Source organism: Gadus morhua, chromosome 18 (genome assembly GCF_902167405.1).
Source record: "Gadus morhua chromosome 18, gadMor3.0, whole genome shotgun sequence".
In the NCBI taxonomy this organism is placed as follows: Eukaryota; Metazoa; Chordata; class Actinopteri; order Gadiformes; family Gadidae; genus Gadus; species Gadus morhua.
The window spans coordinates 10,200,271-10,211,233 of NC_044065.1; the positions used below are offsets into that span (position 1 = coordinate 10,200,271).

The 10,963-nt window shown below is 44.6% G+C and overlaps 1 protein-coding gene across 1 annotated transcript; it reads right to left on the reverse strand.

The window, feature by feature from the left end:
* Positions 1-1,741: 1,741 nt before the first annotated feature.
* On the reverse strand, positions 1,742-10,744 carry qrfprb (pyroglutamylated RFamide peptide receptor b). Its single transcript, XM_030339386.1, has 6 exons — positions 9,921-10,744; positions 7,108-7,266; positions 6,467-6,528; positions 5,151-5,386; positions 4,274-4,371; positions 1,742-3,401 (listed from the first exon to the last, which is right to left on the reverse strand). Exons 1-6 carry the CDS (start codon positions 10,282-10,284, stop codon positions 2,965-2,967), a joined length of 1,356 nt encoding a protein of 451 aa, XP_030195246.1. The 5' UTR covers positions 10,285-10,744; the 3' UTR covers positions 1,742-2,964.
* Between the last annotated feature and the right edge of the window lie 219 nt (positions 10,745-10,963).

Consider the following 10,963-nt stretch of genomic DNA (forward strand, 5'->3'; position numbering starts at 1 on the left):
GGTGGCTGTCGGTCGGTTTGGTATATAAAGGTGTGGCACGGTTCGGTTCCATCGGCAAAAGTTGCCGGGGTCCGGACTGAGCCGAACACTTCTCGCCGTACTCCTCCGTTGGGGTACTGTGACGTCTGAAAGGGTGCCAACAAGTTCAAGCTACACACGCCATCCGTTGGTCGGTCGACAGAATTGTCACTTCCGTGCGATAGGGGGATGATAACCAACAAACACAGTAGGCCTACCAGCAAGTATTTCTTGAATTTATATTCCACAACGGCGAAAGCTTTGTTTATTGAAGAAAATTGCGCAAAAAAGTTTGACGTCGTTCTTTGACGCCCTACATTGTTGCTCTTTATTCATTGTGTCGCATGCTTCTTTTTCCTTGGATCTTTCAGCAGGCTACACTGTGTCGGGCGCCGCATTCACACTACATGCGTTCATCGATGGATGGGAGCTTTTTGACATATCCATGTGTTTTCCCGGGTTGTATAACAAAGACGGTTTCTTTGGACAGTGAACTTGCGTATATTTGCATAATGCGATCTGAATAGCCAATGGATCCGTCGCTGCCTGAAAAGTTGTCAAATTCTAAACTTTTGACGCAGACCATGGAGCTGAAAGGACGGAGGTAGTTGAATGCTACATGCGTCCATCAACGGATGACCGAGGTGTGATGAATCGGGGACTAGTCTTTGTAGACGCATGCAACAACAGTTGACACAACAAACAACAGTTGAAACAATCCAGATTTTTCCCGCTTCTTCCTACTTGCTATTGCAAAATGGATCCAGGAAACGCGTGGAGTTTATTTGATTGAACTGTGATCTGATTGGCCAACGGATCCGCCGCTGCCTGAAAAGTTTAACATTCCTCAACTTTTTGACGCAGGTCACAGAGTCTAATGGACGGACAGACCTACAATGCATTTCGCAAGCACCCCATGCAAAGTCAATGAGATCCGTCGACGGACGGAGGTAGTGTGAACAAGCCCTTGCCCACTGCATCCCTCCGTCAACGGACGACGGAAGGCGTGTCTGATGGATAGGGGAGTGGTATTTGCCGACGGAGCCACGATCTGATTGGCTGACGTATCCGTTGCAGCCTGAAAAGTGAAAATGTTCAACTTCTGAACGCAAGAGACGGAGCCGACGGAACGGACGGACCCACAATGCATTTCGGGATCGCCCCATGCAAAGTCAATGAGATCCGTCAACGGACGGATGCAGTGGGCAAGGGCCTCACCTTCACTACTGGGCAAAGGCAAGCTGGGCCGAAGCGAAGCCGCCTGTGGAAACGCGCCATAAGTGATGTAACAAGTGAGTGTCATAGGTCAGCCTAGCAGTTGCTGCAGTCAGAAGGCTAGTCGATTTATTCAGCGTACATTTGGGTAGACACTCAAACTTGGGACGTCACCAAGGCACAGGGCGGGACAGATTTTCCAACGGCTTGTAGTGGCCAATCAAACTCACTCCCACTGGTAAAATAGGGGCCCTTTAATTCAGAAGCCGACACAGACTTCAAAAGACGATGTCCGTGCTGTCAATTAAACCAAAAGGTCAAAACATGGATCGCCCATGACTGTAAACCTGTGAAAGGTAACCTCGCTGGAAAAGCTTTCCTGCGCTTTTGAAATGCTACTCACATCAAACATGACCTAACACACATGGCCTACCACACAATGATCGGTTGAAAGAGGAGCAAGGAGCGTGTAATAAGGATGAGGCGTATTCAGGGTTGTATTCCACACAGTCCCTTCACTGCAAAAAATTGCAGTGTGGAGGCTTATATATATTCAACTCCATTTATTCCACAAAACAAAATTAAATTACAGTTTTATAAAATAGGAGGCCTCAGATAGACAATTCAGAAATTTCTCCTCAAAGTCCATCCCAGTGCAGCATCTGCAGTGTATCCTGATGAAGAGAGGGGTTGAGTGGCTGATGCACAGATTCTCCCTGGTTAGCTTCATTCATTTGAAGACATTCTCTTGAAGACTTAAATACTACACGTTTTCTGCCACTCTGATCCTTGATAGATTTTATAGTGTGCGTATATATATATATATCGAACCTTTAAAAATATAATATAAATGATAAACATTTGTATAAATCAACGCACACATTCTCATATTCACGAAGCTAAACACTTTTGCTTGTGTAAATTGAGCTATGACCATGAATGATGCAGAATTGGACCTCTGGTCTTAGGTTTGAAGCTACCCTGTGGTTGCATATGTATGCTCTATTTACCAGAACAATGTCTGTACGTGAATTTTCGTTTTGGGCTTTAAAACAGTGTTGCTGGTGTATTTTGTGTATCACATCTAAGCACTGGTGAATAAATTGCAACAACCAAGAAACTAATTCCTGTCATGTTTTGTACATAACGCAATCACTATTATCTGAACAAAATACAGTTCATCCATTCTCAACAAGCGGCAGGTAACTAATGCACACACTCTATCAGATTTGGATACCTTCCAAAAACACACTTTCCATTAAGTAACCCTTACTGAGAGAAAGCAGAAAGTGTATCCTCTGAGGTATAGCTAGCTATGTGATCGAACCCTCCCTGTGGCTGCTTGTCATTTTTTCCATTCCCTATGGTTTTCAGGTAGTGTGTAACCGTGTTTCATACACAGAGAATATATATCGATATATATCTATACTGTTCATGGACAGTGAGAACACAATATGGCTTTTAATGCTTCAGTCGTGACATTCAAAAGACAATCCTAACCGGATTGGTCAACATACAAAAGAACAAGACGCAGGCCGCGGCGCCACACGGCTCGTCACTGCACTTGATCCCCCTCTATCCCGTCTCAGAACCGGGTTCCCATTCTTGTGCCCGCCCACGTTCAACGTTACGACGTGGCGGCCGTCGACCGGTCGGCGGCCCGCGACCCGTCGGAGCTCTGACGGGGGGCAGGCAGAGTGATCCTGGACTTCCCCCACAAGAAGTCCCTCCTCATTTGGTGATCCCGCCGCCACCGCTGCTGCTCCCGGGCAGCTGGGACTGCATGGTGGACGCCTTGTCCCCGATCACTTCCAGCGAGCTGCAGCCGTGGGAGGAGCCCGACGGGCCCTGACGTCCGCCATCGTCGCCGTGGCGGTTCTCGGAGCCGTCGGCGGTCTTCAGAAAGGCCTCCCGCCGCAGGGGCCTGAAGTGGACGATGAGGTTTGCGGCGGGGCCGACGGCGGCATTGGCGGCGGCGGCGTGGCCCCTGCCTGGGGCCCCACGCTTGCGGAGGCAGAGGGACAGCGTGGAAACGCAGCTCTTCTTGAAGTTGTCGTTCATGAAGGCGTACACGATGGGGTTGTTGAAGCTGTTGAAGAAGCCCACCGCCTGCACCACGGCGATGATGGTGTGGAGCGTCACCTCCTCGTACTTCTTCTCCAGGTCGCCTGGAGGGGAGGGGCGCGCACGCACACACACACATGCACGTACACACATACATACACAAACACACATAGACATACACAAGTACACACACACATGCACGTAAACGTAGACATACAAATACACCCACACATACACACACACACACATACATATACACATGGTGGGTCTACAGATCATGAAACAGGTCGGCACAAAAAATAAACTCTATAAATGATGCAAAAGTCTCTCCAGCCTGGGTAGACTATTTTGCATCTCCCATTTAATACGCTGAATAATTGAGAAGTCAAAAATACATTTACTTAAAACGATAAAACATTGGATTACTAATGAAAGAATACTACTACCGATGGTGTACATCGATGTAGACGTGTTTGAAGGTTTTGCACTTTGACACTTTGTCTCCCAAAGTGGGGGACAAACTTTGGGGGACAAAGTGTCTCTGAGCCTCACACTTTAGCCTCACTGCACCACACACCTCACTGGCTGACATTCATTTTGAAGCTTGATGCGTAACAACAGGTTTGAAAAGTTTTTTTTTATAAATTTACCGTTAACAACTTATCAGTTAGCTTCCTGCAATTCACTGGATCAAATCATTTCAGATGTCAGCTCTGAAACCCAGCATATTCTGGCTAGTTTGGCTGGGAATTGACAACCTTAGTGACAGTCAATCAAGTAATTTATTAATCCAGACCGTCGCCATTATCCATTCATGAACCGCTCATTTCAGCACCCCTGGGCAGGATCCAAAATGATCACCTTCCAGAATCCAATTAAATAAAGATATTTCATAAATTACAGTTTGACAGGCAGATTTACTGTGGTAAAAAGGTAAGAAACCTAATTATGGACCCTGCTCCGGGGTAAAGCTTACTGTATTCATAGAGCATGTGGACCGTGTGGAACGGAGCCCAGCAGACTGTGAAGAGCAGCACCACGATCACCATCATCTTCACCGCTCGCTTCTTCTTCCTTTCAATGCATGACAAAAAGAGCAAAATAAGACACAGAAGTCCAAAAAAATGAAAGAGAAATTATGTCAAAATGTTTGATTATGAGACTTATTTTTGTTACCAGGACATTCTCTGTTACACTTTACAATATGTTGATTCATTAGATATTAATTAATATTACTAAATGTAGTAATAAGCATTATCATATAGCATTAGAATAGGGGGGTTGGTTTGGTGGGTTAAGGTTCACCCTAACCCTATTAAAAAATGCATAAACCAATACCTTGGATGTAAATTAATGCTTTTTACTGCAGTAACTAATGTTCATCCCTGGTTAATGAATGTAACCTTATTGTAGAGTGGAACCCGTCTCTGACACAACTGTAAGAGCTTGACACGTTCACAAATACAAAGCAAGGGAAATTACATATCTAAAACATAATAAAAACAACAGACAACGGGTGAATTTAAGCAAAAATAAATCATAAAAATAAAACAAAAGCACCATCGAGAATCAAGATACGAGATACAATTAATCAACATATCCACACAACCAGGGTGGAGGCAGAAACTGCTTTTGGTGCAGCGTGATTTCAGGTATTCCTCCATGGGTCTGCGGTTCCCATTTCGACGCAACGCAAGGGGGTTTACGGACCCATTACGTGCTTCTCCCAAAAAATGTAACCTTGCTCACTAAAAACCGACGCAGAACCAAAACAGTTCACGACTGCGTCGAAGCATCTGCGTGGTCATTGCGTTGCGTCGACGTGGAACCTCGACTGAGCCATTACCGCTCACCGGGAGATCTTGCTGATCTCCCTCTGGTTCATGGTGTTGAGGACAGACGAGTCGCCCACTCGCTTGCGGATCCACAGCTCGATGGCGATGCGCGTGTACAGGAACATCATGGTGAGCAGCGGCAGCAGGAAGAGCGCCACCATGATGAAGGTGGTGTACACCTGGCGCTGGGCCAGCGAGGGCCAGCTCTCCTGGCAGCACACGTGGTAGTGGTCGTACAGGAAGTCATACTTCACCTGCAGAGAGGTGGTAGTGGTTGTGGTGGTGGTGGTGGTGGTTGTGAGGCAGGTGGTGGAGAGGCATGTGATAGTGAGGGTGGTGGAGGTGAGGGTGGTGGTGGTAGTGGTGGTGAGGGTGGTGGCGAGGTTGGTTGTGGTGTTTGGGAAGCAGGTAGTGGTGAGGGGGGTGGTGGTGGTGGTGAGGTTGGAGGTGGTGATGGTGTTGGGGTTGGTGAGGGGTTGACAGTGGTTTGAAAGAGAGGTTCCCACTTGCTTCAATGAAAAGCCATTCAGGCTTCAGGACAGACAGACGCAATTTTTCTTTTACTATGAATCGCAATAGTATTGTGATTTATAAAATATAAAGTGGCTGAAGAGGGTCTAAGTGGTCTTGTGTTGGTCTAAGTGGGTGCTTCAACCTTTACCTTGGTAGTCCACATTTGAGTATCAACTGAGTATCAACATCATCTCAGTTGAGTGTCAGTGGATACACACTTGACAAGTCAACATTGTGTAAGGTTATCAAGAACCTATCCACGTATATTCCATTCAGTGTTATCCGACTATTAGATGTTATCCATAACATGTGAAGTGAACAGCAACTATACATCGTCAGACCTTTTTCAGTTGAATGTCATGTTACATGCCTCATTTGTCTCAGGTGAACTTCAACATTGTGTCTGGTCTCATCATGGACTTTTGTTTGTTGTTTCGAAATTGATATTGCTGTTTATGCAGTAGACACTCAATTACATGGTTTATGTGGATAGCTTAACCTTACTGAGTGTTGATGTGAGCATCAACGGACAGAAAACTGAGTCGATACTCAACTGAAACTAAATTGAGACTGAACCGCAGACTATTCAGGTAAGGTGTTGCCAAATTAAAGGTTATTCTAAATCCAATGTTGTACTCATTGGTATGTGTGTCACACAGCAAGCCTGTATACCCTTATCAATTGGGTGAAATTCTTCATCATACTTATTAACATCTGCTCTATTGCTGATCTGACTTTATGATAGCATGCTTCGATATAGGGAATGTCCGCCTATTCTTTAGGGGAAAGGGTATAATGCATAGATAAAGTATTCTACTCACTTCTAGTTGTTGTACAAACAGTATTGGAGAGCCCACCATCACTGATGCAATCCACACTATCCCTGCAGAATGGGAAAAACGTTTGTGACACATAAGTATACTAGTAGCACACTACTGTGTTGCCTAGCATTCGCTGAATTTATAATCAGAGTTAAAAATATATATAACTCAGTTAAAAAGGGTATTTTAATGTCACAAATATTCAACAAATCCTGCATTTGTACTGCAGCAGGCGTTCAAAGTGGCAGCTTGTAAACTGCACTACTTTATTATATTTAATAAATAAGTAAAATGAATAGAATTACAATTCAAGAGTGAATGAAAGAGGTAGTGATCAATCTATGGATTTGTAAAATGTTCACTGCTTTCAACTTATTACATAACACAACATAACACCATACAAAATAATCTCCTTTCATGTATTGAAAAGCTGATGCAAAAATATGGTGCAAGAAACCTAATCTTCACAGCACGTTCCTTTCAGACAATGTGCGTATCGAGTTCGGTCAGTAAGTACCTCATCTTCGCAATTTGATACCAGCAATCAGAGTGCTGTGGTTTTTTACACACTCTCACCCACACAGACTGACAACATAAACAAGACACAAATTCATAGCCAAGTGTTTAAGGGCCGCGCTTACCTAGCATTTTGTAGGCTCTCCTGGATGTGTACTGCCTCCTCATTTTGAGTGGATACACAATTCCTTGGTACCTCTCGATGGCGATGCAGGTCATTGTCAAGATCCCTGTGACTATTGCTGTGGTCTGCACAAATGGAACCGTTTTGCATACCAGAACCCCTGATGAGGCAAAATAAAATGTCCTTGTAACAGGGTAAATTAATGAAGTTGACAGAGTTCGTGAAAATGGTGGCCATGAAGGGTAAGGATAGGTCAACTTCTTCAGTCCCTTCATTTGGGATATAGCCAGGTTGTTTAGACAGTTGTTTTAATATAAGGACGGATTCTGTAATTCTTTCCAATGAATGACACAAATCCTAAGTGAATCACAAACTGATGTTTATCCCTTAACTGTATTTGTACCGACCATTTAAGGTACATTTTTCACTCAAATACCCATTTGAATTGTTTTCCCTCCCCTAGAAGTGTGAAAGAGGTACTAGGCTGAAATAAATCCCTTCATTGAGAACCACTGGTTTAGCCTATCTATGATGACCCCTCACTTATTCATGCCCGCTGTTCAGACCAGTGACGTATTGAGATGCATAATTTGCACATGGATCAGTATTGACCTTCATGTTCAACACGTTGTGCTCGATTCTCCTTCCCTCCAATGGGATGCTTATTAATGTGGGCCGACAGACATACCCGTCTTAACAAACACAACGGGACACTTCTGAGATTGGTCCAAACAGGGTTTGTTAGGGACAGCAGTCATCTGATTCACCGTCTACGATGAACAGAGTACATCTGCAAAGCGCCAGACCGTACCACACTTGTAGAAAACCATTTCCAAGATTTTCAAGGATTTACCCTTAGTGTGCTCATGACATAACAACAACAAACACAGTTGTTGTCAGTCAAAATACGCAATAAGATAAAAACAACATATATCGCATAACCCCAATGAAACATTAAATACATTCCTGGATGTACGATCTTGACAGTCAAAGGGGAAGGTCCAGAGCAAAATAGGTCAGGTGTTTTTTTTTTTTGCTTTTTTTTTTGCTTTCACGTAGTAATATCTGGAGTCTGTGCTGTAGAGGAAAAAGTTGATTTACATTTTTTATTGGCCTTTTAGAGTCTTTTTCATAAAGGGTGTTTTTTAATAAGGTGTTTGCAGGGTGCCTGGAGTTCTGTTGTATATTTTGACCATTGCGATGAATGGGTGGGTGGGTTGGCAGTTGGCAGTGGAAGATTTTTAAGGCTAAGCAAAGAATTCTGTCCAGTTGAGAACACGTTCTCTTGCAGCTCTGTTGAACTGCAACATCCATTCTCTACACAGTGACACCCCCAGTATGTTTCAGCTGGCAATGGAACAATTGTCTAGAATACTAGAAGCTGTCCACTTTTTCCAGCTCATGGCCATAATGGTCAGTGTCTGAGATATTTTTTCCATCTTTCCCAAAATAGACCAGCAGCTCCTTGCTTTGGAGATGTTTACTTTACCAAGATGAAGAAACAGCACCAATGAACCAGAGGCAAAACCAAATTTCAGTTTCATGCAACCACAGCACATTTGAACAGACTCACCATGTGAAATGCAGTTGTATGTATGTGGACAAAGACTACAGGAGGTGATTGTACGCATGCCACCAGTGTGTATGCACCTGGTTTGAGAGAACCTGTTGTTCCTTTTGACTACCTGCATTCCATGGTGTACAGTCAAAAGCCTGATGACCTAAAGGGAGATTGACAGGCCCAGCCCGTGTCATAGACGGTTTAAGGGAATCCTAAGGGCGCCTCTGGAATATTGAATTTACTATTACTATTATTACTTCAAAAATATTACAAAAAAGCCCACAACAACATAGTCTATTAAAAAGGCCCTATTTTTTATTTTTCTAAATTCTAATTTCCCTTCAGTACTAGGTCTGGATTTGTGGTATATTCACTGGTTTTCTGCAGCCAATTTTTTGGCTGTCCGTTCAGCGAACAGAGGGAGTGGCTGTCACAACCAAATGTTAGCGATTGGTTCTGGTAAATCCAGAGCGGCACTGGGCAGATCCAATAGTTTTAAACTCCAATAGACACCCGTCTTCAAGTGAGTTAACGTTTGTCGATGGAGAGTGGCCATACTCTCTGTGCCAATGAAGTGGTACAAGAGTCTGGTAGGACCAGGCTACATCAGCCCTGCCACAACTATTAATACAGTTCAAAGACCTAAAGATGTGCAGTTTATGTGTGAGTGTATGAACGTGATGATTGGTGGAGGAATAGGCTGCAGCATTGGCATAGGAACCCATTGGCGTTGTGCGTCTCACCAGAAGGCAGGAAATTAAGTGTTGCTTTCCCTGCTGTTCGCTCCTCGCCTCAGAATTCTCACCTCATTCTTCTCCATCACAAAGGAAGGGGATTGGGAACTATTGGCTTTCCTATTCGGCTGGGATTGTTGTCAAAGCGACAACCGAATGCATTTTGGTTGTCGCTTTGTGGTCACGGGTGGTGAAACCTCAACACTTGTTGACACTTGTCTCTGCCTCTTATGATAATCCCCACGCATATACAAGCATGCAAACGCATGTGCCCGAACACTATTTTAACTTTATAGGGAAACTTTGGAATCCTCGAACTCACGCACGCGTGCGCGCACACACACGCGCGTGCGTGCGCACACACACACACACACACACACACACACACACACACACACACACGGGATGCGTTTGAGTGCCCTTGTAGTTGAATGGGCAGTTAGCACATAACACATCCATCTAGTAGCCTATACACACATCTATTCCATCAAGACTGTAGACATGCATTCAAGAACTCACCTCCGAGCCACTCTGAGGAGATATTTTGCAAGAGAGTGAATGGGACGCAGAAGAAAGTGATGAGCAGGTCGCTCACCGCTAAGGAGCAGATGAAGATGTTGGTGGCGGTCTGCACGGCGCGCTTTTTCACCACAATGTAAACCACCAAACTGTTACCCACCAGAGCCAGGATGAATATCAGGGCGTACATGATCACAAAAGTCGTTTTCACGCTGTACGGCAACTCGGGGACGTACACCAGAGGCTGGATGTTATACGAGTCGATGAACTCCTGGCGGCTGAGGTTGTAGAGCTGCAGCATCTCCTTCAGGACCTCGGGGGTGATTTTAGTGTAGCGCTGTCCGGACTCAGTGGAGGTGGCCATGCTGGTCCGGTCAGTCAGTCAGCGTGGGGTGGGGGGCGATATTGAATGACGGAAAACACACAATCCAGGATCCAGACCACACAAGCTTGACGATTTCAATTAAAAAAAAGAAAGAAAAAAAGGTTAAAATATTAAATATTCTTGCAAGGATCCACGGAAGCGTCCGTAGCGGATCGCGCCTTCCGCGTCCAATGGAGAGGCAGCTATACAGGCTGCTGGAGTGCCGCTGCACGTGGGCTCTTATTGACAGTCCATCAAACAAGCAGAGGAGCGTATCACGGAGTTCCAGTTGTTATGGGATGCTTGATTTGTTTCTTTTTTTATTGGACATGACAAAATCATTACCGAACACGTTCTAGGTTTTAGTTTAGTGTAAATCGTTTATATCGTTCTTGGTTGTTGTTCTTTATCAATGAAACCATCCAATAGCCTCCCAATACATGATGGATAGATAGATGATCTCGAAACCCGTTCAGTGAAGCATTAAGTCCTGAGCTTTCAGCTTTAAAGGCTGAGGGCGGAGTCGAAACACGCAAAAGAAAGCGCATGCAGTTTTCGCGGAGGAAGTAGGCCTACCCGAAAGCCCCACTTTCTAAATGTAGATGTCTTCCCAGAAAATGACTCCGGTAAAAATAAAAGTCACCCAATAGAATCCTACGAGTAAAAGTCTTAAAATATC

Coding starts and splice junctions, on each gene's coding strand:
- qrfprb (XM_030339386.1), bottom strand. CDS start 10,284: ATGGCCACCTCCACTGAGTCCGGACAGCGCTACACTAAAATCACCCCC. Junction 7,267..9,920: donor CTCCTCAGAGTGGCTCGGAG/GTGAGTTCTTGA, acceptor TTGCCTCATCAG/GGGTTCTGGTATGCAAAACG. Junction 4,372..5,150: donor GAGATCAGCAAGATCTCCCG/GTGAGCGGTAAT, acceptor ATGCATTGAAAG/GAAGAAGAAGCGAGCGGTGA.